Source organism: Conger conger, chromosome 10 (genome assembly GCF_963514075.1).
Source record: "Conger conger chromosome 10, fConCon1.1, whole genome shotgun sequence".
Taxonomy (NCBI): Eukaryota; Metazoa; Chordata; class Actinopteri; order Anguilliformes; family Congridae; genus Conger; species Conger conger.
The window spans coordinates 1,482,190-1,505,065 of NC_083769.1; the positions used below are offsets into that span (position 1 = coordinate 1,482,190).

The 22,876-nt window shown below is 44.3% G+C and overlaps 1 protein-coding gene across 1 annotated transcript in view; it reads left to right on the forward strand.

Moving 5' to 3' along the window:
• The first annotated feature begins 362 nt into the window (after window positions 1-362).
• sycp2 (synaptonemal complex protein 2) overlaps window positions 363-22,876 on the forward strand; it is a 43,419-nt gene continuing 20,905 nt past the window's right edge. The window contains exons 1-12 of the mRNA XM_061258059.1: window positions 363-382; window positions 2,072-2,115; window positions 4,207-4,264; window positions 12,003-12,162; window positions 14,795-14,847; window positions 15,204-15,362; window positions 15,591-15,975; window positions 18,734-18,933; window positions 19,490-19,675; window positions 19,862-19,901; window positions 21,039-21,191; window positions 21,802-21,965. Of these exons, the coding sequence (XP_061114043.1) occupies window positions 15,633-15,975; window positions 18,734-18,933; window positions 19,490-19,675; window positions 19,862-19,901; window positions 21,039-21,191; window positions 21,802-21,965 (1,086 nt within the window). The 5' untranslated portion in view covers window positions 363-382; window positions 2,072-2,115; window positions 4,207-4,264; ... (2 more) ...; window positions 15,204-15,362; window positions 15,591-15,632. The remainder of the gene's footprint in view (window positions 383-2,071; window positions 2,116-4,206; window positions 4,265-12,002; window positions 12,163-14,794; window positions 14,848-15,203; window positions 15,363-15,590; window positions 15,976-18,733; window positions 18,934-19,489; window positions 19,676-19,861; window positions 19,902-21,038; window positions 21,192-21,801; window positions 21,966-22,876) is intronic.

Consider the following 22,876-nt stretch of genomic DNA (forward strand, 5'->3'; position numbering starts at 1 on the left):
GGATCTGGCATGGTCAGGACAGGGGCAGAGGAAAAGCGCTTCTGAAGTTTAGGGAAAGCGTAGTTGATCTCAGGGGTCCAGCCAACGGTAACCTTGCTGGAGCTCAGGGGGGCAGCAACAGAACTGTAGTTCCTTATGAACCTCTGGTAAAATGTTGAAGTTCCTTACGGCTGATAGGGGGCAGCCCGGCAGTGGTCTTTTCAGGATCCATCTCAACTTGTCCCCTGGAGATGACAAAGCCGAGGAACTGGACAGTGGAGCAGTGGAATTCGCACTTATCAGCTTTGACCAATAGTTGGTTCTCCAGGAAACTTCGGAGGACTTGGCGGACATGACGGACGTGTTCCTCCAGTGGGGCGGAGAAGATGAGGATGTCATCCAGGTAAACGAAAACAGTCTTGGATATCATATCCCTGAGTACATCGATGATGAGGTTCTGGAAGACGGCGGGAGCATTAGTGAGCCCGAAAGGCATGACGAGATATTCATAGTGGCCACTGGGGGTGTTAAAGGCCATTTTCCACTCGCTTCCTCTCATAGATATGGACCAGGTGGTAGGCATTGCGGTGGTCGAGCTTGGTAAAGAATTGGCAATTTTGCAGGGAGGAGAATGCCGAGGAGATGAGCGGAATGGGATAGCGGTTCTTCACCATGATGTTGTTCAGCCCGCGGTAGTCAATACAGGGACATCGAGATTTGTCCTTTTTTTCCATGAAGAAGAAGCCTGCCCCAGCTGGAGAGGAGGAGGGACTGATCCGACCAGCAGCTAGGGACAGGGAGAACAGATGCCCCCTAGGGGGAGTGGAGCTAGCTAAACACTTGGCCAATGTCGTGGTGGACGGGTGGAACAGAAGACAGGTCAGGAGGGGTCTCAGGAACGACAGGAGAGGAGGCGGGCTGACTGGAAGCAGACAGGAGACGGGACTGGTGACAGTTGGGGCTCTAGCCCGTGATGGTTCCCCGGACCCAGTCCACTTGGGGGTTGTGCTGGAGAAGCCAGGGTCTGCCCGAAACCACAGGAACGAAGGGGGAGACTTCATTATGTACGCCATCTCCTCCTGGTGGTGGCCTGCAGTCTGACAGGAGATGTGACCGTGTTGACTGCGGTCAGGGGGGTGCCAGTGAGCGCGTTGGTGCGCAGGGCCTGGGAGAGTGAGGAAGTGGGAACTAGGGTAGGGCAGATAAGGTTGGCGTCGGCCCTGGAGTCGATCAGGACTCGCACCTGGTGGTGAACCCCTTCCCAGGAGAGGAAGGCGAGCAGAGTGGAACGGGAGGTTGAGGGGGTTGGATCCATAGTGGCGCCCATCAGGACCCCCTCTTTCAGTTGATGGGTGTTGTCTTTTAAAGGACAGGCGTTGACATGATGACCAGGTCCCGCGCTGTAGAGGCACAGGCACTCTGACATTCGCTTATTTCTCTCTTGTAGGGAGAGATGGGTCCGCCCCACCTGCATCGTGGCTCTCTCTCACAACAGCTCTCTCGTCCGTAGTCCGTAGCTCTCTCATCCGTCCCCGGTCTCACACGCCTACTGCAGGGAAGAGCACACATTTAACAGCCTGGACTAATTCATCATGTAGCCCAGGTGTGCATCTACTTCCTCGGATTGCCCTGGCTCCTTCCTGCAAACCAAGCCACAGCCGCAAATAGACTAGGCATGTCATCTGTTGTTATTAATAGGCTGAATAGCCTATGTTGTACATTTGAGCAAATGTGTGTCCGTTTAATTTTCACGGTTTGATGTTAAACTGTGATTGTGCCTCATCCACAACAGACACGTTTCCCGGTTTGTCTTTGGCTTGGGGAATGGAATAAAAATAACACATCCCCTCTTCAGACTTTCAGGAAAATGTGTCGGTTTTTCTGGACAAGTTCCCCAAAAACACATTCATTTATGAAGTCCAACATAGCACGCTTCTTTGCTGCCAGACCATTGAGAGTTGGCACATGCATGAAGTCGTAGGTTCTGGGGGGTGTAATGCCCAAAGCAGCAAATGCGTTTGAGGATATTGTTTTAAGTGCTCCGCTTCAGCATCAAACTCATGTCTGCATTTTTCCCTGTGTTATTTTTCAGCAAAAGAATGTGCAATCTCTTGGGAAATCCATTGCAGAGAAAAGGTAAATCTTTTGTATTTATCATTTTCTGTTTTTCTCAAAAGGCCTCTCCAGATTTTGAGTGGAATATGCGCTTCCTCATACCCGTAGAAATCTCCCTCAAATCAGCAATCTGCACCACAGATGGAAGTGAAGTTTAGGAATGTGCATTATCCTGTCACAAATTGATAGAGTCGTGAACGGAGACCCCCCCCCCAGTCACGTAATGTGTAGGGGGGTGGTCCGTCTCCCAGAGATCATTTTGACCGAATATCACTTTTCTACCTGAGAGCTCACTAAACTTTGGGGGTAGTCCTCTGTTTTTGGAAAAGAAAATTCATATCAGTCAGTAAGTAGATCTTTGTGAATATGGCATGCATGTTGCCGGTATACAGCTATTGTGGCTCAGTAATATGTGTGTTTGTCTGTGTGATGTTTTTTTACAGTTGCTGTAGTTACCGTGTACGTCTATAGTATTGTGTGCTTTATTTGTGTGTACAGTCCAGGGGACCAATTCTCTTTTTCTTTTTTCTTTTTTTTTGCAAGACACTGAATACATTTGGGGTTGAGAAAAGATGAACAAAAGTATTGGAACAGAGAGTATTTAAGTAAATAATACTTTTGGTAGGATATCCCTTGCTTGCATTACATTACATTACTGGCATTTGGCAGACGCTCTTATCCAGAGCGACATACAGTTGATTAAACTAAGCAGGGGACAATCCTGGAGCGGTGCAGAGTTAAGGGCCTTGCTCAAGGGCCCGACGGCTGTGCGGATCTTATTGTGCCTACACCAGGATTAGTTTTATCTCTCAGTTCAGTCATTCATTCGTTTCACATGTGTTTCACTTTCTGATTGTTTCCCCACACATGATTGTCATTTCCCTCTTGTTATCTGTGTATTTAAACCCCTCTATTTGTCTAAAACAGACTGCCAGATTGTTATCCCGAGATATGTCCCGCCCATTCTCTCCAGCGTTATTTTCTAATTGACTTCTGTTTCGACATGTTTTGTTTTAGACCCCTGTCTCTGGATTTACCCTTTTGTTCTGATTTGACCTGTTGTGTTTGGCTATTCGGTTTTTGATTTTAGATTCTCCTTTTGTTTGGACTGCCTGTGTGTTATCAGCCCTTTGCTTGTGACATAGACCACATACTGGATTACCCCTGCTGAACCTGTTTGCTTGTGTGCCGACCGTTTGCCTGGACTCTTGTTTTCAAACTGCCTGATCTCTGTCACTGATGTTTGCTAGATATCGACCCCTGCCTGTCTGATCTGTTCTGAACTTAATAACGACTTGAATTACCTTCTGTGGTCTTGCTCTTGGATTCAGTGTTCTGATGACTATGTTACTGCCATCTAGGTCTTCTTCGAATGGCTGATTGAGATGCCTTCACCCCTGTGGAAATTGTTTGTGATGTCACTGACTGATGTTTTGTGTTTTTTTTCTTCACAGCTCTCACAATGTTTCTGTCCTCTGCTACTGTTGTTTTCCTTGGTCAACCAGTTCAATGTCTGTTGAACAAGGACATTCCAAGTTGTTGTACAATCTATCCCCAATTCTTGTGCAATGGCTCTGATCGATTTCCCCTCTTTTCAAAGCTTCAAAATGGCTTTTTTTCCCTCCCAAAGACAGCCATCCGTTCTTCATGTTGGTTTATCTTTTCTAACACAAATGCAGTCTTTGCAGGCAAAACCAAAGACTAAAACCAAGAGTAGATATTCAGAACTATTTATTGTCCAACCAATCAATCTAACAGGACACTTCTGGGTAACTAGAAACTCCTTTCAGTCACATGTTCCAATACTTTTGCTCACCGAAGAATTGGGTGTATTCTGATACAAAATTGATATGTTCTAAGTTGTTTAACAAATCTTGATGAAAATTAATCTAATATACATCTTTTGACCTCAAACTCCATTGTCTTCAGTATATAGCAAAAACAAAGGAATTGACCTTGCTGTTCCAATACTTTTTGAGGGGACTGTATCGGTGGTCAGCATAGGGCAATGTGTTTGTTTATGTTGGTAGTGTGTGTTTGGGAATTTGTGAGAAGCTGTTGTGTGGTACTGGGACCTGGACCTTCCATGCTGATGAAGGCCTTACTTTGCAGTGTCCAGCAGGTCAGCAGGAGAGTGTCTCCCTCCAGAGGGACCAGCACAGCCGTGAAGGTACAAAAGTGGAGAATGCGTTCAGTCCTATTCACAAGAACAGCAGCCATTGGCATCTCCTGTTCAAATACGGAATTGTTTTGATTTTTATACGCTTATATACCCTTTTCCTGAGTGATGTATTCAAACCGATTTACTACTCTCAAAAAGTGCAAACCCCACCTTCTGGTCCTCTTGGTTGGTTCAGTTGCTTCAGACAAGATCATGGAGCACAGAAAAGTATTTTAATCCAAAACACAGATCTGGTTCTTGTAATGATGTACAACATCAGTAACCAGGATAGCACTACAACATCAGTAACCTGATGAACCACTGTTATTAGTAATAGTGATATTTCTGCATGGCAAATAATTTACTTGTAGATGTAGTAGTGTAATAGAAAAACAACAGACCCAACTGTCATGACATGCACACTGCTTGTTCTGAGTAATTGACTCATTCATTGAAAGGGGCATGTTCAAAATAATAGCAGTGTGGAGTTTAATTAGAGAATTCATTCATTCTGTGAAAAAACAGGTGTCATTAATTGTCCTTTATTAAGGAAGAAGGGAAGCAAATGTTTCACACATTGTTATAAAATATATCCTTCTGAATTGCAAAGTAACATGCGCCGTTCCAAACATTGGAAACAACGTAATTTGATTAAAAAGTTGATTGGGGAGGGAAAAACGTATAAAGAAGTGCAGCAAATTATAGGATGCTCAGCTAAAATGATCTCAAATGCTTTAAAATGGCAAAACCCACGCGGAAGAAAACAAGCAACTACTGTTAAAATGGATCGAAGAATAGTCAGAATGGGAAAGATTCAGCCATTCATCAGCTCCAGAAAGATCAAAGATGATCTATAATTACCTGTAAGTGCTGTTACAGTCAGAAGACGTTTGATCGAAGCTAAGCTATCAGCAAGAAGCCCCCGTAAAGCACTATATACGGCTAACAATGCATTCAACGGTAACACAAAAACAATATAAAAGCACAGATTCACAATATCAGTTAAACCTGATGTAAACACTGGCTATGCCTGGAATGTTTGTTTAGTCTTACTGAGCCCATACGCATTGCTGGATCCAAAAGGGGCGACAGGGGCGACATGGCTCAGGCAGTAAGAGCAGTCGTCTGGCAGTCGGAGGGTTGCCGGTTCGATCCCCGCCTGGGCTGTGTCAAAGTGTCCCTGAGCAAGACACCTAACCCCCAAATGCTCCTGACGAGCTGGTCGGTGCCTTGCATGGCAGCCAATCGCCGTCGGTGTGTGAGTGTGTGTATGAATGGGTGAATGAGAAGCATCAATGTACAGCGCTTTGGATAAAGGCGCTATATAAATGCCAACCAAAAGACGTGCTGTCCTTATAGAAGCGGCGATGGTGCTATGAATCGATGTCCAGGAGAGGTGCGCAAAGCTGGGGTGTTCTTGTATGTCCCTTGTTGTCTTTTGGTCCGTTCGGTGGCTGAAAAGATGTCCGCTGGTCCTGTTTCCGGGTGGAGTTTGCTGCTGCAGTTTCTAGTGGTAAGCTGATGTAGCGGTTGCTGTCACAAGAAATTCTATCCCTTACAAAACTTATCCCCTCCGGGGTCACGTTTCCGGTTCCGTCTCTGCAATGACGTCAATCATATTTGTTTACTGCTGTGTGTAATAGGCTCTGTATCGGCAAGCTAGCGATGCTTTTGTGAATATGTAGTGCTTCATATGTAATATCTCGATTATTTATATACATTGAATCACGATATAGGCTACATCTAGCTAGCTAGATAGAAAGCTCCCTAGCTAGCTTGGAATAAAAAACAGCTATGGCTTGCTTATCTTCCTAGCTAGCAAGCGATCTATCCGTCTGGCTGTCTCGCTAGCTAGATATTTCTTATTTTGCTAGCTAGGGAGCTAACTTAATTATATCTACCTATGTCATGCTTATCTACTTCTCTACATATATTTATTGCCGAATGGTTTGCTGTCCGTTTCGCTAGCTAGCTAGCGATACTGATATTAGTCCACTAAGACATGAGCACTAGTTATCTCTATCGCTATCTTAAACTGTAGGGAAATTGGTAATTTATATGTTTCACTAACTTACATAGATCGGATAAAGGTCTGCCGTAAATCCTCAAATTGTGTCCGGGGTCTTTTATTTACTTAGGTTGCACAAAGCACAGGCCTTTATTTGGGGCAGGCTTGTATTCGAGGCAGGCCTTTACTTATTATTAGGCTTCTGTTGTAGAATTTTATTCTTAGAAATAAAGTAAAAGGCTACACTTAAAATGGGCCAACACTGTTCAACACTTCCTATAACCATTCAGAAATCAATTAGTGTAGGCTAATCAGGAAACACCGTTTAGTAAGTCATAGTGTCAGTCTTAACAGACTTAGTTTATTGCAAATATTCTCAAACACAATAAATCATATACAAGTCCAGAATCCATAGAATAACAACTTGCCAGACACGCCTTCATGAACAATAACAAATTAGCGTAGATAACAGCAAGTTAAGGATCTTTTTTTCCTAAAGTGCGTTCTATTGTGAGACATGCATTTCGTTTGGAGCAGCATACCGGTAGGCTATCAAAAGATTTTCGCTTTGGTTTGGGATTTAATTTACTTTTGGACTGTTTCATTCTATTGCTAAATGTTGGGACTGGTGGGCACTGAAATCCGGGGGGTATTTTTGTTGGTTCACTGTTAAGTTTTATGTAGTTGAAAGAGTGTCGGGATTTCCACCCGTCTGTTTATTGCGAGCCAAGGAAGCCGCTTTCATTCATTCATTGAACGTGCGCTGTGTTGTAAATACATGGAAACCTTATTGCGTAGCCAAGTAGCCTAAATTGAGTTAATTTTTAATTTTGCCTGATTTACTTTTAATTAAATTCGTAGGCTGGAATGCCTTGCGGCAACAATTGTGTTTACATGTATACTGCTTCAGCCTTTGGCAAGCTACTTAGAAGCGGGCGGCAAGCGATTGGTAGCTTGAGAGCAACGTGTTGGAGACCCATGGTGTAGGACAACGACTTTTCATTGGCAACAGTATTAAACCAACCAACAATATAAAATATTAAGAAGAGCTCTTTTATTTCATTGAGTTAAATCGAAACAATGTCTTCTAACTTGTGTAACAGATGATTGTGTCTGTGTTTTAACCTCCAGATGGAAATTAACTCTGAGGTTAACTGCCACGTTTCGTGAATGTGAGAGCTGAAAGTTTGATCAGTGTGCATTGTCCCTGTTCAATTAACTACATAAGTTATTAAACATGAAATAAAAGCCATGAAAGACGACTCTCCTAGTAGTTACGTGACTTGAGAGCTCCAGCTACAAATCCCTCTTTAAAAAAATCTATATGCAAATCTCTTTAAACTGTGGGAGGAGATATGCAATGAGACTAAAACATTTATTGGCCATTAGGTCAGGTCCTTCTTGATGTCATAACGGACCTGGACCCAATAGGCTTCAATATATGGTTCATAAGCATTTTATAGACTTCCGGATCTGTTGGGTAACACCACAAATCTTCTGACAATTTTAAAAAAAATTTCAGCAATCAGTAAACATTATTTTCAGTGTTTAAAAAAAACAACAATTTTGACCAGAAAATAGTTTTAATTTTAAAACTTTACATTTTAAGTTCATTTGGTTAAGTTCTCATCATATTGCTAAAGTAAGGCTTCGGACACACTGTTTTTCAAGATGTGGTGACACAAAAAGCTGTATTATATACACTCACCAAGCACTTTATGAGGAATTTACTTAATTACACCTTCTTATTCATCCGATTATCTAATCAGCCAATTGTGTGGCAGCAGTGCATTGCATACAATCATGTAGATACGGGTCAGGCGCTTTAGTTAAAGTTTAGATCAACCATCAGAATGGGTACAAATGTGATCTAAGTGACTTGAATGACTGTTGGTGGCAGACAGTGTGGTTTGCCTATCTTAGAAACTGCTGATCTGGGATTTTCATGCACACTAGTCTCTAGAGTTTGCAAAGAACAAAAAGAAATAAAAAATCCAGTGAGCAGCAGTTCTGCAGACAGAAATGCCTTGTTAATGAGAGACATCAGAGGAGAAGGGCTAGACTGGTCAAAGCTGAAAAGAAGGTGACAGTAACACAAATAACCACACATTACAACAGTGGTATGCAGAAGAGTATCTCTGAACACGCATCATAACTCTAAGTGGATCGGCTACAGCAGTGGAATCTAATAAAAGCCTAATAAAGTGCTTGTGAGTGGAGAAATTACAGCAGTGTTTATACATAATCCCCCCATTTCAGGGCACCATAATGTTTGGAACACAGCAAATTTTTTCATGTCCTAATCTTAAAAGATATTAATAAAAGCAAATCCATCAATATACTGACAGTAAGTATGTTTTAAAAATGTTTATGTAATGTGAAATAGCTTGGACATGGTTTGCAACACAAATTAAAGAATTGCCCAGCTACATTTGGTTGTAAAGTAAAGCTTTACTAGTTGGCTCAGACGTAGCTAGCTATATCCTGGCAAACCCTGAGCTATATTGTGGTATTGGGTTTTAAGTTAGTCTTTGTATGTACGGCTCTTTTATGTTGCTCTGGGGCAACATTGGCTCTGGCAGTAAGAGCAGTCGGAGGATTGCCAGTTCAATCCCGTCCTGGGTGTGTCGAAATGCCCCTGAGCAAGACATCTAACCCCCAAATGCTCCTGTTGTGCCTGGTGTGTGAGTGTGTGTATAAATGGGTGAATGAGAAGCATCAACTGTAGAGCGCTTTAGACAAATGCACTTTGAATTGCCAACCACTAAATTATATAATGGGTCTAATGATGGGTAAAATACTGCTTTTTGCTTAATAGACTTTTTTGTGCTGGGGCCCAGTCATATTTGACTTTGGCGTTTCAAGGCCCAGTAGGTGACCCCCCCCCCCCCCCCCCACACCGCCAACTCCACCACCCACCCACCACCCCACCCCCTGCATCTTTTTTAGTGTTTTTTTTATTATTATTATTATTATTATATATTTATTTATTTATTTTTACTGTATTTTGAATGAGCATAAAACCCTTAACAATGTTTTTATTATTGTTATTTAATTTCTTTTTGTATTTTTTTTTGTCTTTTTAATGCTTTATTTTGGTTAAATGTTTGGCTAAACACAGATGCTTAACCTTAATTGAAGGCTTTGAATTGATTTGAAGGCACTAATACGATGGGTGTGCCTGCTTTCTCGCCACTAATTGATCAAATTGAGGTAGACAATATGACAAAGCCACCAGAAGAGTGTTTTCTGACTGAAGCCTATTTCTATACTTTGCCTTGGTGGTAGTCATGTGAGAAAAGGCACTCTCGGTTGACCCTGTCGCTCCAGACTGACATTTTTTTTTTAAAGGCCATGATTTTATCATTCGCTTGGAAGGCATTGCATGATTTCCCTTGGATAGACAAGTTGAGGGCATTTAAATGCTGCAAAATGTCAGAGAGGTAAGCTAACTTAACTACCCAGGACTCATTACGCAGATGCTCAGCCAGACTAGATTTTTTACTATCCAAGAATGCCCCGATCTCATGCCTCAACTCGAACACTCGGCTTACCACCTTACCCCGAGACAGCCAGCGGACCTCGGCGTACAGGAGGAGATGCGTGTGTTCGGCGCCCATCTCTTCACATAGAGATGTGAACATACTGGAGTTAGATGCATGGGCTCAAATGTAGTTCATGCATCGGACCACTTGATCCAAGACCTCATGCAGCTCTGGGGATAGACGCTTTGAGGCAAGCACCTCTCGGTTTATTATGCAGTGCGCTGCCTGGACCGAAGGTGCTACTGCTTTCACCCGAGTAACAACGCCGTTGTGCCTCCCTGTCATAGCTGCAGCCCCGTCAGTGCATACCCCGACACAACGATCCCACAGCAACCCATGGCCTCTGATATACTCATCCAACACACGGAAGATCTCCCCAGCAGTTGTTTTTAATGGTAACTCTCACCAGAAGCATAGCCAGATTGGAGATGTTGGTGCTCTCGTCTAACTGCAGTCCGACAATCTACCCCTCTCGACAATCTGGGCTTCAAGGTCCTCTGCCATGTCACCAATTCTCCGCGAGACAGTGTCATTTGAGAGGGGGATCTTTGACTTTGGCTGCAGCAGCTGGACCTAAGACCTCAGCACAAGCACTGACTAAGGATGGCATAACTAGCTTCTCCCCCATCGTAAACGGTGCCTGACATTTTGAGATGTGGTGTGAAAGTAAGTAAGACGCTTTTGCTAACTTTTCATTTGCAGTGAAATTTGTTTTAAGCACAGTTGCTTGGTTGGCCAATTCATCTCTTTCTTTAAAAAAAATCTTCTGGTTTGTCTTTTAAGTGGGGATGTTGAGTTTCTAAATGCCGGAGCAATTATGATGGCTTCATTGCCTCGTTGCTTAGCATTGCCTGGCAAATAACACAGATGGGGTGTTGGGGAGAAGAATTGTTGGACAGAAAGCCGAATTTGATTTTGGTCATAATTTCGAGGAAATGGGCAATGTTTTTTTGCAAGTCGTTCATTGGGAACATCAGGTGTATCAGGTTGCCTTTTAAGGAAACCCTTGATGCTAGCTTGCTTTGAGCATGCCATATTGAGCTCGTAGACGTAGTGTGTGCATGCCTGCGATTGAACGTTCAGAGTGACAGTGACAGAGAGAGAACAGAGTACGTAACCTCTCGCGGGCGGGAAAGCTTCACGTTAGAGACTGTTGGGCGGGCGACGTAGGGACGGGGGCGTGCCGAGCGGAGTCGCGATCATAGACAGTAAAATACACTTTTTTGAGTGGAGGAAGGGCAGGATTCAGGGGACCGGCAGCGACCTCTCCACGGACCGGCACCGGTCCACGGCCCATAGATTGAGAAACGATGGACTATACAACACTTTTTATCCTGAAAAATGTGTTTGCACTTCCCCTCGCCTGTCACCCTCCCCCTGCCTCTGTTTGAACCTCCCTGCAGCTCTCCTGAGACAGTAACATGTTGAGAAGATCATGGAAAATATGTACCATAATCATAATAATACTATCTTGTATACTAATATATTCATTGAGGTCCATCGATTGAAATTGTTGTCACCCCCCATCAACAATTCAAACACATTCCATAATAGGCATCACAAAATACTTTTTTGCTATAAATACATTTTTGCCATAAAATGTGAAGAACTGCAACAAACTCATGCTACGGTTTCCTCGCGTAGGCTAAAAAATGCTGTGTTATTTTATGCAAGCCTAACAGACTATACACGGTTGGAAACGTAATGTAATTTGCTAAAATGCTTTTTAGTTGTCACTTCAATAACGTGCCCGTAGTCGGTTCTTTGATGAGCTGAAGTTATACAGAATTTCTTTACCCATGTAGTTGCATACTGCAATACCAATACTGGTTACTGGAACTATTATGCATTTGGTTTGCTGGACCCTTGTCATGAAACAGACTTTGGCATTACCTTATTTCTTGTAGTATGTCGATTTCCAAAATGCAGAGCTTGTTTTACCACCCACGTTACAAAATAAGAAACTGTTGTTGCTAATGCAATGGCATCTTAAAATAGGTTATACTAATTGAACCTTGAGTTTTAACTTGTTCAAACGGTATATCCTGTTACCATAGCGATTGAAAATGGCACTGAAAAAAGTAATGAATGCAAAAAACCCTCTGATCCGGTGATCAACTCTGCAAGAACTTCTCTGCAATTCTCGGGAGTGTTTTATACTTCATGAAATGTGTTCTGTTATATGTGCCCCTAGCCCCGTGGAAGCTGTGCCAGGAAGCACTTATTCAGCGACACGGAAACAGAAAAGACCGAAATAAGCTGGCTGAAGGAGTCCGGCAGGAAAGCCAAGCCCAAAGTGGTGGACTACAGCAGGCAGCGCACCACAAAGCCACCTCCTCTTACCGACCCCACCTGTACAGTATTCACTCTCACTAAACCTCTCCACTTACCGACCCCACCTGTACAGTACTCACTCTCACTAAACCCCTCCTCTTACCGACCCCACCTGTACAGTATTCACTCTCACTAAACTCCTCCACTTACCGACCCCACCTGTACAGTATTCTCTTTCACTAAACCCCTCCACTTACCGACCCCACCTGTACAGTACTCACTCTCACCCCCACCTGTACAGTACTCACTCTCACTAAACCCCTCCTCTTACCAACCCCACCTGTACAGTATTCACTCTCACTAAACCCCTCCACTTACCGACCCCACCTGTACAGTATTCACTCTCACTAAACTCCTCCACTTACCGACCCCACCTGTACAGTATTCTCTTTCACTAAACCCCTCCACTTACCGACCCCACCTGTACAGTACTCACTCTCACCCCCACCTGTACAGTACTCACTCTCACTAAACCCCTCCTCTTACCAACCCCACCTGTACAGTACTCACTCTCACTAAACCCCTCCACTTACCGACCCCACCTGTACAGTACTCACTCTCACTAAACCCCTCCACTTACCGACCCCACCTGTACAGTATTCACTCTCACTAAACCCCTCCACTTACCGACCCCACCTGTACAGTATTCACTCTCACTAAACCCCTCCACTTACCGACCCCACCTGTACAGTACTCACTCTCACTAAACCCCTCCACTTACCGACCCACCTGTACAGTACTCACTCTCACTAAACCCCTCCACTTACCGACCCTACCTGTACAGTATTCACTCTCACTAAACCCCTCCACTTACCGACCCCACCTGTACAGTACTCACTCTCACTAAACCCCTCCACTTACCGACCCCACCTGTACAGTATTCACTCTCACTAAACCCCTCCACTTACCGACCCCACCTGTACAGTATTCACTCTCACTAAACCCCTCCACTTACCGACCCCACCTGTACAGTACTCACTCTCACTAAACCCCTCCACTTACCGACCCCACCTGTAGAGTACTCACTCTCACGAAACCCTTCCACTTACCGACCCTACCTGTACAGTATTCACTCTCACTAAACCCCTCCACTTACTGACCCCACCTGTACAGTACTCACTCTCACTAAACCCCTCCACTTACCGACCCCACCTGTACAATATTCACTCTCACTAAACCCCTCCACTTACCGACCCCACCTGTACAGTATTCACTCTCACTAAACCTCTCCACTTACCGACCCCACCTGTACAGTACTCACTCTCACTAAACCCCTCTACTTACCGACCCCACCTGTACAGTACTCACTCTCACTAAACCCCTCCTCTTACCGACCCCACCTGTACAATATTCACTCTCACGAAACGCCTCCTCTTACCGACCCCACCTGTACAGTATTCACTCTCACTAAACCCCTCCTCTTACCGACCCCACCTGTACAGTATTCACTCTCCCTAAACCCCTCCTCTTACCGACCCCACCTGTACAGTATTCTCTTTCACTAAACCCCTCCACTTACCGACCCCACCTGTACAGTATTCACTCTCACTAAACCCCTCCACTAACCAACCCCACCTGTACAGTACTCACTCTCACTAAACCCCTCCACTTACCGACCCCACCTGTACAATATTCACTCTCACTAAACCCCTCCACTTACCAACCCCACCTGTACAATATTCACTCTCACTAAACCCCTCCACTTACCAACCCCACCTGTACAATATTCACTCTCACTAAACCCCTCCACTTACCAACCCCACCTGTACAATATTCACTCTCACTAAACCCCTCCACTTACCAACCCCACCTGTACAATATTCACTCTCACTAAACCCCTCCACTTACCGACCCCACCTGTTCAATATTCACTCACTAAACCACCTCCACCTACTGACCCCACCTGTACAGTATTTTACATTACATTACATTAATGGCATTTGGCAGACGCTCTTATCCAGAGCAATGTACAGTTGATTTGACTAATCAGGAGACAATCCTCCCCTGGTGCAATGCAGGGTTAAGGGCCCCAAATATATCACTAAACTATAAAAAATGTACAGATACAGAAAAACAAAAATTCTGGTATGGAATCGGAAGTAGATAGAAATTCTGAACTCTAGTCTCTTGTTTATCTTTTCATCTCAACCCCAAATGTATTCTGTATTGCAAAAACAAAGGAATTGGCCTTGTTGTTCCAATACTTTTGGAGGGGACTGTATATATTAAATTAGATAAGGGACTAAGATCCCATTGACTTTCACTTATCATTATTTCAGCCACAAGAGTGCAAGCTTTGCCAATGTCACTGTACAGATTTGTTGCAGATTAGTGAATTTTACAAGATTAGCCTTCATGTTTTACCTGTTGACAGTTATTGTTTTGGTGAATGCCATTGAGGTTATCGGTTTATTTATAACTCAAAATAAACGGAACTGAAATAAACATCTCATTTCATAAAATTAGTGCATTTCAACATCACTTTCACAGTTCTGAAAATGAGAATGTGTTCTGAATGACCTACATTTCCTACGTGTTCGGTTCTCTGAGGTTCTACTGTACTATGCCTGCATGTTTTGGATGGTTTGACATGCACAAAGATTAACCTATAGGTTGCACATCAGTGTTCTTTTGTTTGATTATCTGTTGTAGATGAGTCAGATTTACCAACTCCTTCATCCAAGCCCCTGGGAAAACAGGCGAAGGTGAGACTGATGCGATGTGATGATGACTCAGGAGGAAGCCTATGGCTTGAGTAGAGTATGGGGCATGATACATTTAAAGGGTATGATGTGCTGAAAGTGTGTGAAAATGTCATTTTAAAGCCCATGAAATGCTTGTTTTAAAGCCTATGAAATACTCATTTAAAAATGTATGATTAAAAGCATTCCTTTTGCTTCCTTGACTATACAATTTGTATTAGTATTGGTTCACAGCCACTTACCCAGGTTTTACCTGGATATAATTAATGTACATTAAAATGTATGAAAGCAGTGTCCCACCTGCAGAAGCTCATCCACTAGTCCTTTCTCACTTTCATGTGCCTTATTATGTGCATCAGAAACAGGGGAAAAACACAGAACAGGAGAGGGCAAAGCTCACCTCTGCAGTGGGCAAGCTTTCTGCGAGACCCCAGAGGACCACCACCGTGTCCAAGAACTACAGAGAGGACTCTGGCAGCAGCAGCCAATCAGATTGTGAGGAGCTAACGCATCAGAAGGTGAGTCATGCCAGGGGTCTCCTTTACAGTCATTCATTAATAACACAGCCGGTGAAATGCTACTGTACCTTTTGCCAGGTACTACCAGGTGAAATCAGACATGACCTGTGTTTAGAAAATGCAGATCTCTAAAGGCTAATCTAACGTATGGTATTTTCACAGTAAAATCATTATTGTAGCAGAATAGCAGAAACAGCTGCCATTTTAAGCCTTTTTCTTTAATTTCAGCCCAAGCAAAACCGAACAAACCGGAGCACAAAATGGAGTGTGATGGATCAGCTGTTGGATCCAAAAAGAATAAATCCAGTCCTTGCAGAAGAAAAAGTGGAAAAGCCAGTCAAGACAAACCAACAGGGAGAAAAGCCAGTGACTGCCAACAGACAGATGGAAAAGCCTGCCGTCACAAACAAACAGGGGAAAAAACCTGTGACTGCTAACAAACAGATGGAAAAGCCTGTTGTTGCAAACAAACAGGGAAAAAAACCAGTCACTGCCAATGAACAGGACAAAAAGTTGGTCCTTGTAGAGGATCAGGCTGGAGGGCAGAAAGAGTCGTGGTCTGCCAGATTGACTGATTTCCCTCCGTCTCCGCCACCTATAGAGAGGATGAGATGTAAGGCCTACAGCACACTGATTCACAGGGCAGGGAGTTACAGCACACTGATTCACAGGGCAGGGAGTTATAGCACACTGATTCACAGGGCAGGGAGTTACAGCACACTGATTCATAGAGCAGGGAGTTACAGCACACTGATTCACGGCAGGGAATTATAGCACACTAATTCACAGGGCAGGGAGTTACAGCACACTGATTCACAGGGCAGGGAGTTACAGCACACTGATTCACAGGGCAGGGAGTTACAGCACACTGATTCACGGGGCAGGGAGTTACAGCACACTGATTCACAGGGCAGGTAGTGACAGCACACTGATTCACAGGGCAGGGAGTTACAGCACACTGAATCACAGAGCAGGGAGTTACAGCACACTGATTCACAGAGCAGGGAGTTACAGCACACTGATTCACAGGGCAGGGAGTTACAGCACACTGAATCACAGAGCAGGGAGTTACAGCACACTGATTCACAGGGCAGGGAGTTACAGCACACTGATTCACGGGGCAGGGAGTTACAGCACACTGATTCACAGGGCAGGTAGTGACAGCACACTGATTCACAGGGCAGGGAGTTACAGCACACTGATTCACAGGGCAGGTAGTTACAGCACACTGATTCACAGGGCAGGGAGTTACAGCACACTGATTCACAGGGCAGGGAGTTACAGCACACTGATTCACAGGGCAGGTAGTTACAGCACACTGATTCACGGGGCAGGGAGTAGAGCTGGTGAAAGTGGGAGGGGCCTCACACAGACAGTTATGAAAAGCCAACAAAGCAAAACATCTTAAAAAAACATCAGTAGGGCCGGTGCTGCCACCTGGTGGACAGCAACTTACTATCCCATCCTGGCACCACATTTGGTAATATGTGTGTACAGGTGCATCTCAAAGAATTTGAATATCGTGGAAAAGTAAAAAAAATTGTCCATTATTTAATTCAGAAACTTACATATATTCCAGATTTATTAGACATAAAGTGAAATATTTCAAGCCTTTTTTTAGTTTTAATCTTGATGATTACTGCTTACAGCTCATGAAAATCTAAAATCCAGTCTCTCAAAATATTAGAATATTACATAAGACCAATCAGAAAAAGGATTTATAATACAGAAATGTCAACCTTCTGAAAAGTATTTATACACTCAATACTTGGTCAGGGCTTGCATGAATTACTGCATCAATGCAGCGTGGCATGGAGGCAATCAGCCTGTGGCACTGCTGAGGTGTGATAGAAGACCAGATTGCTTTGATTGCGGCCTTCAGCTCGTCTGTAATGCTGGGTCTGGTGTCTCATCTTCCTCTTGACAATACCCCATAGATTCTGTGGGGTTCAGGTCAGGCGAGTTGGCTGGCCAATCAATACCATGGTCAGCAAACCATTTACTAGTAGTTTTGGCACTGTGGGCAGGTGCCAAGTCCTGCTGGAAAAGGAAATTAGCATCTCCATAAAGCTTGTCAGTAGACAGAAGCATGAAGTACTCTAAAATCTCCTGGTAGATGGCTGCGTTGACTCTGGACACAGTGGACCAACACCAACAAATGACATGGCACCCCAAATCATCACTGACTGGAAACTTCACACTGGACTTGAAGCAACTTGGATTTTGTGCCTCTCCATTCTTCCTCCAGACTCTGGGACCTTGATTTCCAAATGAAATGCAAAATGTACTTTAATGTGAAAAGAGGACATTTCTGTATTATAAATCCTTTTCTCGATCAGTCTTATGTAATATTCTAATATTTTAAGATACTGGATTTTCATGAGCTGTAAACTGTAATAATTAAGATTAAAACAAAAAAAGACTTGAAATATTTCACTTTATGTGTAATGAATCTAGAATATATGAAGGTTTTGTTTTTTTAATTAAATTACGGAAAAAAATTACTTTTTAGATGCATATACATTCAGTGACAACTTTATTACTTATACCTGAACATCAGCTTGTTGATACAAATTTTTAATCAGCCAGTCATGTGGTAACAAGTCAATGCATAAAAGCATGCACATTTATTTTTCAGACCAAATATCAGAATGGGGAAGAAATGTGATCTAAGTGACTTGCAGTGTGTGGAGGGGAAGTTTTGAAACTGTCTGAAAACCTGGGGTCTATTTGAGTGTATTTGTAATGTATATATCGTGAGATCTTGTGTGCTTATCGAGGTAATATTGTTTCCTTTTCTGATCTTATTTATCGATATATTTATATTTAAAGCAGTGGGAGTCTATAATATGAGGCTAAAGATCAGTGGGAGTGTATAATGTGAGGCTAAAGAGCAGTGGGAGTCTATAATATGAGGCTAAAGATCAGTGGGAGTCTATAATATGAGGTTAAAGAGCAGTGGGAGTCTAATATGAGGTTAAAGAGCAGTGGGAGTCTATAATATGAGGCTAAAGATCAGTGGGAGTCTATAATATGAGGCTAAAGATCAGTGGGAGTGTATAATGTGAGGCTAAAGAGCAGTGGGAGTCTATAATGTGAGGTTAAAGAGCAGTGGGAGTCTATAATATGAGGCTAAAGATCAGTGGGAGTCTATAATATGAGGCTAAAGATCAGTGGGAGTCTATAATATGAGGCTAAAGATCAGTGGGAGTGTATAATGTGAGGCTAAAGAGCAGTGGGAGTCTATAATGTGAGGTTAAAGAGCAGTGGGAGTCTATAATATGAGGTTAAAGCAGTGGGAGTCGGGGTAGGGGATGTTTTGTGAGATTTGTAAGGTGGTCTTCATGATGTCATGGTTGTGTGTCCTGCAGCTGCAGGGGAATTTGAGGCCCTGTCAGCATCACCAATCTCCTGTTTCTGCTCTCCTGATACTCCACCCCTCCCGCTGGAGGTGGCCCCGCCCTTCACAGGGATCCAGGCTTCTGCCTTCTACAGATCAGAGAGAGGCAGCAGCAAGGGGAAGACTCTCTCTGCCCCTTCTGTGGCCCACCGGGCCCAGGCTGTCCCAACAGTGGGTGTCTTTATGTCTGCTATCATCCCCAATGTTGGAGGACCATGCCATTACACCATCAGACCCAGAACTGTGCATTACACCCAGAACTATGCCATTATACCCAGAACTGTGCATTACATTCAGAACTCTGCCATTACACCCAAAACTTTTCATTACACCTAGAACTGTGCCATTACAACCAGAACTGTGCATTGCACCTGTAACTGCATTACACACAGAAGTGTGCATTACACCTGTAACTGCATTACACACAGAACTGTGCATTACACCTGTAACTGCATTACACACAGAGCTGTGCATTACACCTGTAACTGCATTACACACAGAACTGTGCATTACACCTGTAACTGCATTACACACAGAACTGTGCATTCCTCCCATCACCTCTACCTCACCCTACAGCGGCTCGCAAGTACCCAGTGGAGGAAGGTAGCCAAAATGAGAAGGTTGAACATTCAGTTTCTGCTGCTAGTGGACTACATTTCTGTGAAACGCTGGAGGAATGCTGCCCGGCAGCTCCATAACTGATGCCTGTGTCTCTTTTACGCCTCAGCCCATCCTGAGTCAGCACCAACAGAACGTCTCACCTCCTCTCCTGACCTCCACGGCCCTGGAGCCCTCTGTCCCAAACTCGCCCCTCCTGGAGGACTCGCTGGGCCTGCTCGCAGAGAGCCTGGGCCTGCCAGCCTGTCTGGAGTCCTTCAACAGCAGTTCCTCCCCGAGATCCATCACACTGCCAGTACGAAGCTTAGTGTCATGCCCCAGTAACTCCGAACACTGGTGTTAAGAGCGGGGTTCCTCGATTGCAAATAACAAAACTATTTGCAGTATTCTTTGTGCATATTTATGAAGGGTACCAATAATTCTGGAGTTGAATATATGTTTTAAAGTGCTTAAGTGGTTTTAATGTGGTTCATCTTCCCAGGAGCAGAGAGAGGTTGCACAGCCTAAGGACCTTATTTCAGGTAAATCACAGTTTGGCTTATCCTTTCTTTTTACATTACATTATTGGCATTTGGCAGACGCTCTTATCCAGAGCGACTTACAGTTAATTCTAGACAAAGCAGGAGACAATCCTCCCCTGGAGCAATGCAGGGTTAAGGGCCTTGCTCAAGGGCCCAACGGCTGTGCGGATCTTGTGGCTACACCGGGATTAGAACCACCAACCTTGTCCCAGTCATTTACCTTAACCACTACGCTACAGGCCGCCCTTCTTATCGGTTTATTTGGAGTTCGCCATTTCCCACCTGATTTCACAGAGTTAGCTATGTGCCAGCTGATTTGAGATGGAATTACCTCTTGCTTAGCTGATTTGAGGGAGCCAGTTAGCAGTATGTCAGCTAATTTTGAAGTCTGTCTGTAACTGATAGAAGTAACTGTCTGTTTAATGACAGATTTCTGAGTGAGTTATCCATTAGGTGATTACAGAGTGAGAGTTAGATGATTTGTTAGCTGATTTTGAGACGGTGAGCTAGCTGTTTATTGTCTGATTTGAGAGTGAATTTGCTGTTTGTTAGCTGATTCTAGCGAGTGAGCTAGCTATGTGTTTGCTGATTTCAGAATGAGCTAGCTATGTGTTAGCTGAGAATGAATTCACTGCTAGCTAATTGAGGGAGTGAGCTAGCTATGTGTTAGCTGTTTTGAGAGAGCAAATTGGCTGTTTGTTACCTAATTTGAGAGAGTGATCGAGCTGTTTGTTAGCTGATTTGAGAGCGAGCTAACTTTGTGTTAGCTGATTTTAGAAAGTAAGCTAGCTATGTGTTAGCTGATTTGAGAGCGAGCTAGCTTTGTGTTAGCTGATTTGAGAAAGTAAGCTAGCTATGTGTTAGCTGATTTGAGAGAGTGAGCTAGCTTTTGTAGCTGATTTGAGGAAGTGATTTAGCTGTTTTTTGGCTGATTCCAGAGGGTGAGCTAGCTGTTTGTTAGCTGATTTCAAAGAGTGAATAAGCTGTGTTAGCTGATTTCAGAGACTGAGCCAGCTGTTTAGGAGCTGACTTGAGAGCCCGAGCTAGCTGTTTGTGAGCTGCCTTAGAGAGTGAGCTAGCTGTTTGTGAGCTGCCTTAGAGAGTGAGCTAGCTGTTTGCTGTTTTTTTGGCCCTCAGGCCCTGGCTTGGGCCTGAAACGACGGCCCTCCCACCACAGCTCTGAAGATGAGGAGGACGAAGAGGAGGGAACAGGCACGGGGACAGAGCTGAGGATCTGCATGCGACCCAGGAAGCTGTTCAAGGCCAGGGAAGAGGAGGAGGAGGTGGAAGGTGAGTGTCGGGTTGAGATGTGCAAGGGATGTATTCGGGTGGGGTGTGTTTCAGGGTGGGATGTATTCAGGTGGGGTGTGTTTCAGGGTGGGATGTATTCGGGTGGGGTGTGTTTCAGGGTGGGATGTATTCGGGTGGGGTGTGTTTCAGGGTGGGATGTATTCGGGTGGGGTCTGTTTCAGGGTGGGGTGTGTTTCAGGGTGGGATGTATTCGGGTGGGGTGTGTTTCAGGGTGGGGTGTATTCGGGTGGGATGTATTCGGGTGGGGTGTGTTTCAGGGTGGGGTGTGTTTCAGGGTGGGGTGTATTCGGGTGGGGTGTGTTTCAGGGTGGGGTGTGTTTCAGGGTGGGGTGTGTTTCAGGGTGGGGTGTGTTTGATGATAAAGTCAGGCAGGAGAGAGGGGCTGCCCCTGTGGCAGAAAGGGCTGCTGATGCAGGCTGCACACTCAGATTGTACCTTCTGAGTTTTTCATAGGTTCCAGTACACCAGATATTCTCTATAAAGCGTAGAAAAGTAATCCAAAACATTTACATATTTGACCCAAGTCTGGGTCTAACCAGGAATTGTTTTGTGTATGATAGTAAGGGATATTTCTTTTTTTCTTTTTCAGTGAGAGATGTGGAGGTGTGCTCAGTAATGTCATCCCGTGTGATGTCGAGTGTCTGGGAGGCCATGGAGGGTGATGGGGATGGCGAAGCTCCAGACTTCAGTGCCTCACAGTACATGAGCTCTGTGTGCCATCAGTTCAACAATGAACTCCAGAGGAAAATACAGGTACAGGACACCTGTGCTGGGCTTGTCACCCCCACCTATATTCACTGTGCTTCAGCACTGTATACACCTGCTATACACTGTGCTTCAGCACTGTATACACCTGCGATACACTGTGCTTCAGCACTATATATACCTGCTATACACTGTGCTTCAGCACTGTACACACCTGCTATACACTGTGCTTCAGCACTGTACACACCTGCTATACACTGTGCTTCAGCACTGTACACACCTGCTATACACTGTGCTTCAGCACTGTACACACCTGCTATACACTATGCTTCAGCACTGTACACACCTGCTATACACTATGCTTCAGCACTGTACACACCTGCTATACACTGTGCTTCAGCACTGTACACACCTGCTATACACTGTGCTTCAGCACTGTACACACCTGCTATTCACTGTGCTTCAGCACTGTACACATCTGCTATAAACTGTGCTTCAGCACTATACACGCCTGCTATACACTGTGCTTCAGCACTGTACACACCTGCTATAAACTGTGCTTCAGCACTATACACACCTGATATTCACTGTGCTTTAGCACACGCCTGCTATACACTGTGCTTCAGCACTATACACACCTGCTCTACACTGTGCTTCAGCACTATACACACCTGCTATACACTGTGCTTCAGCACTGTACACACCTGCTATAATCTGTGCTTCAGCACTATACACACCTGCTATACACTGTGCTTCAGCACTGTACACACCTGCTATAAACTGTGCTTCAGCACTACACACACCTGCTATACACTGTGCTTCAGCACTATACACACCTGCAATCCACTGTGTTTCAGCACTATACACACCTGCTATACACTATGCTTCAGCACTATACACACCTGCTATACACTGTGCTTCAGTGCTATACACACCTGCTATTCACTGTGCTTCAGCAC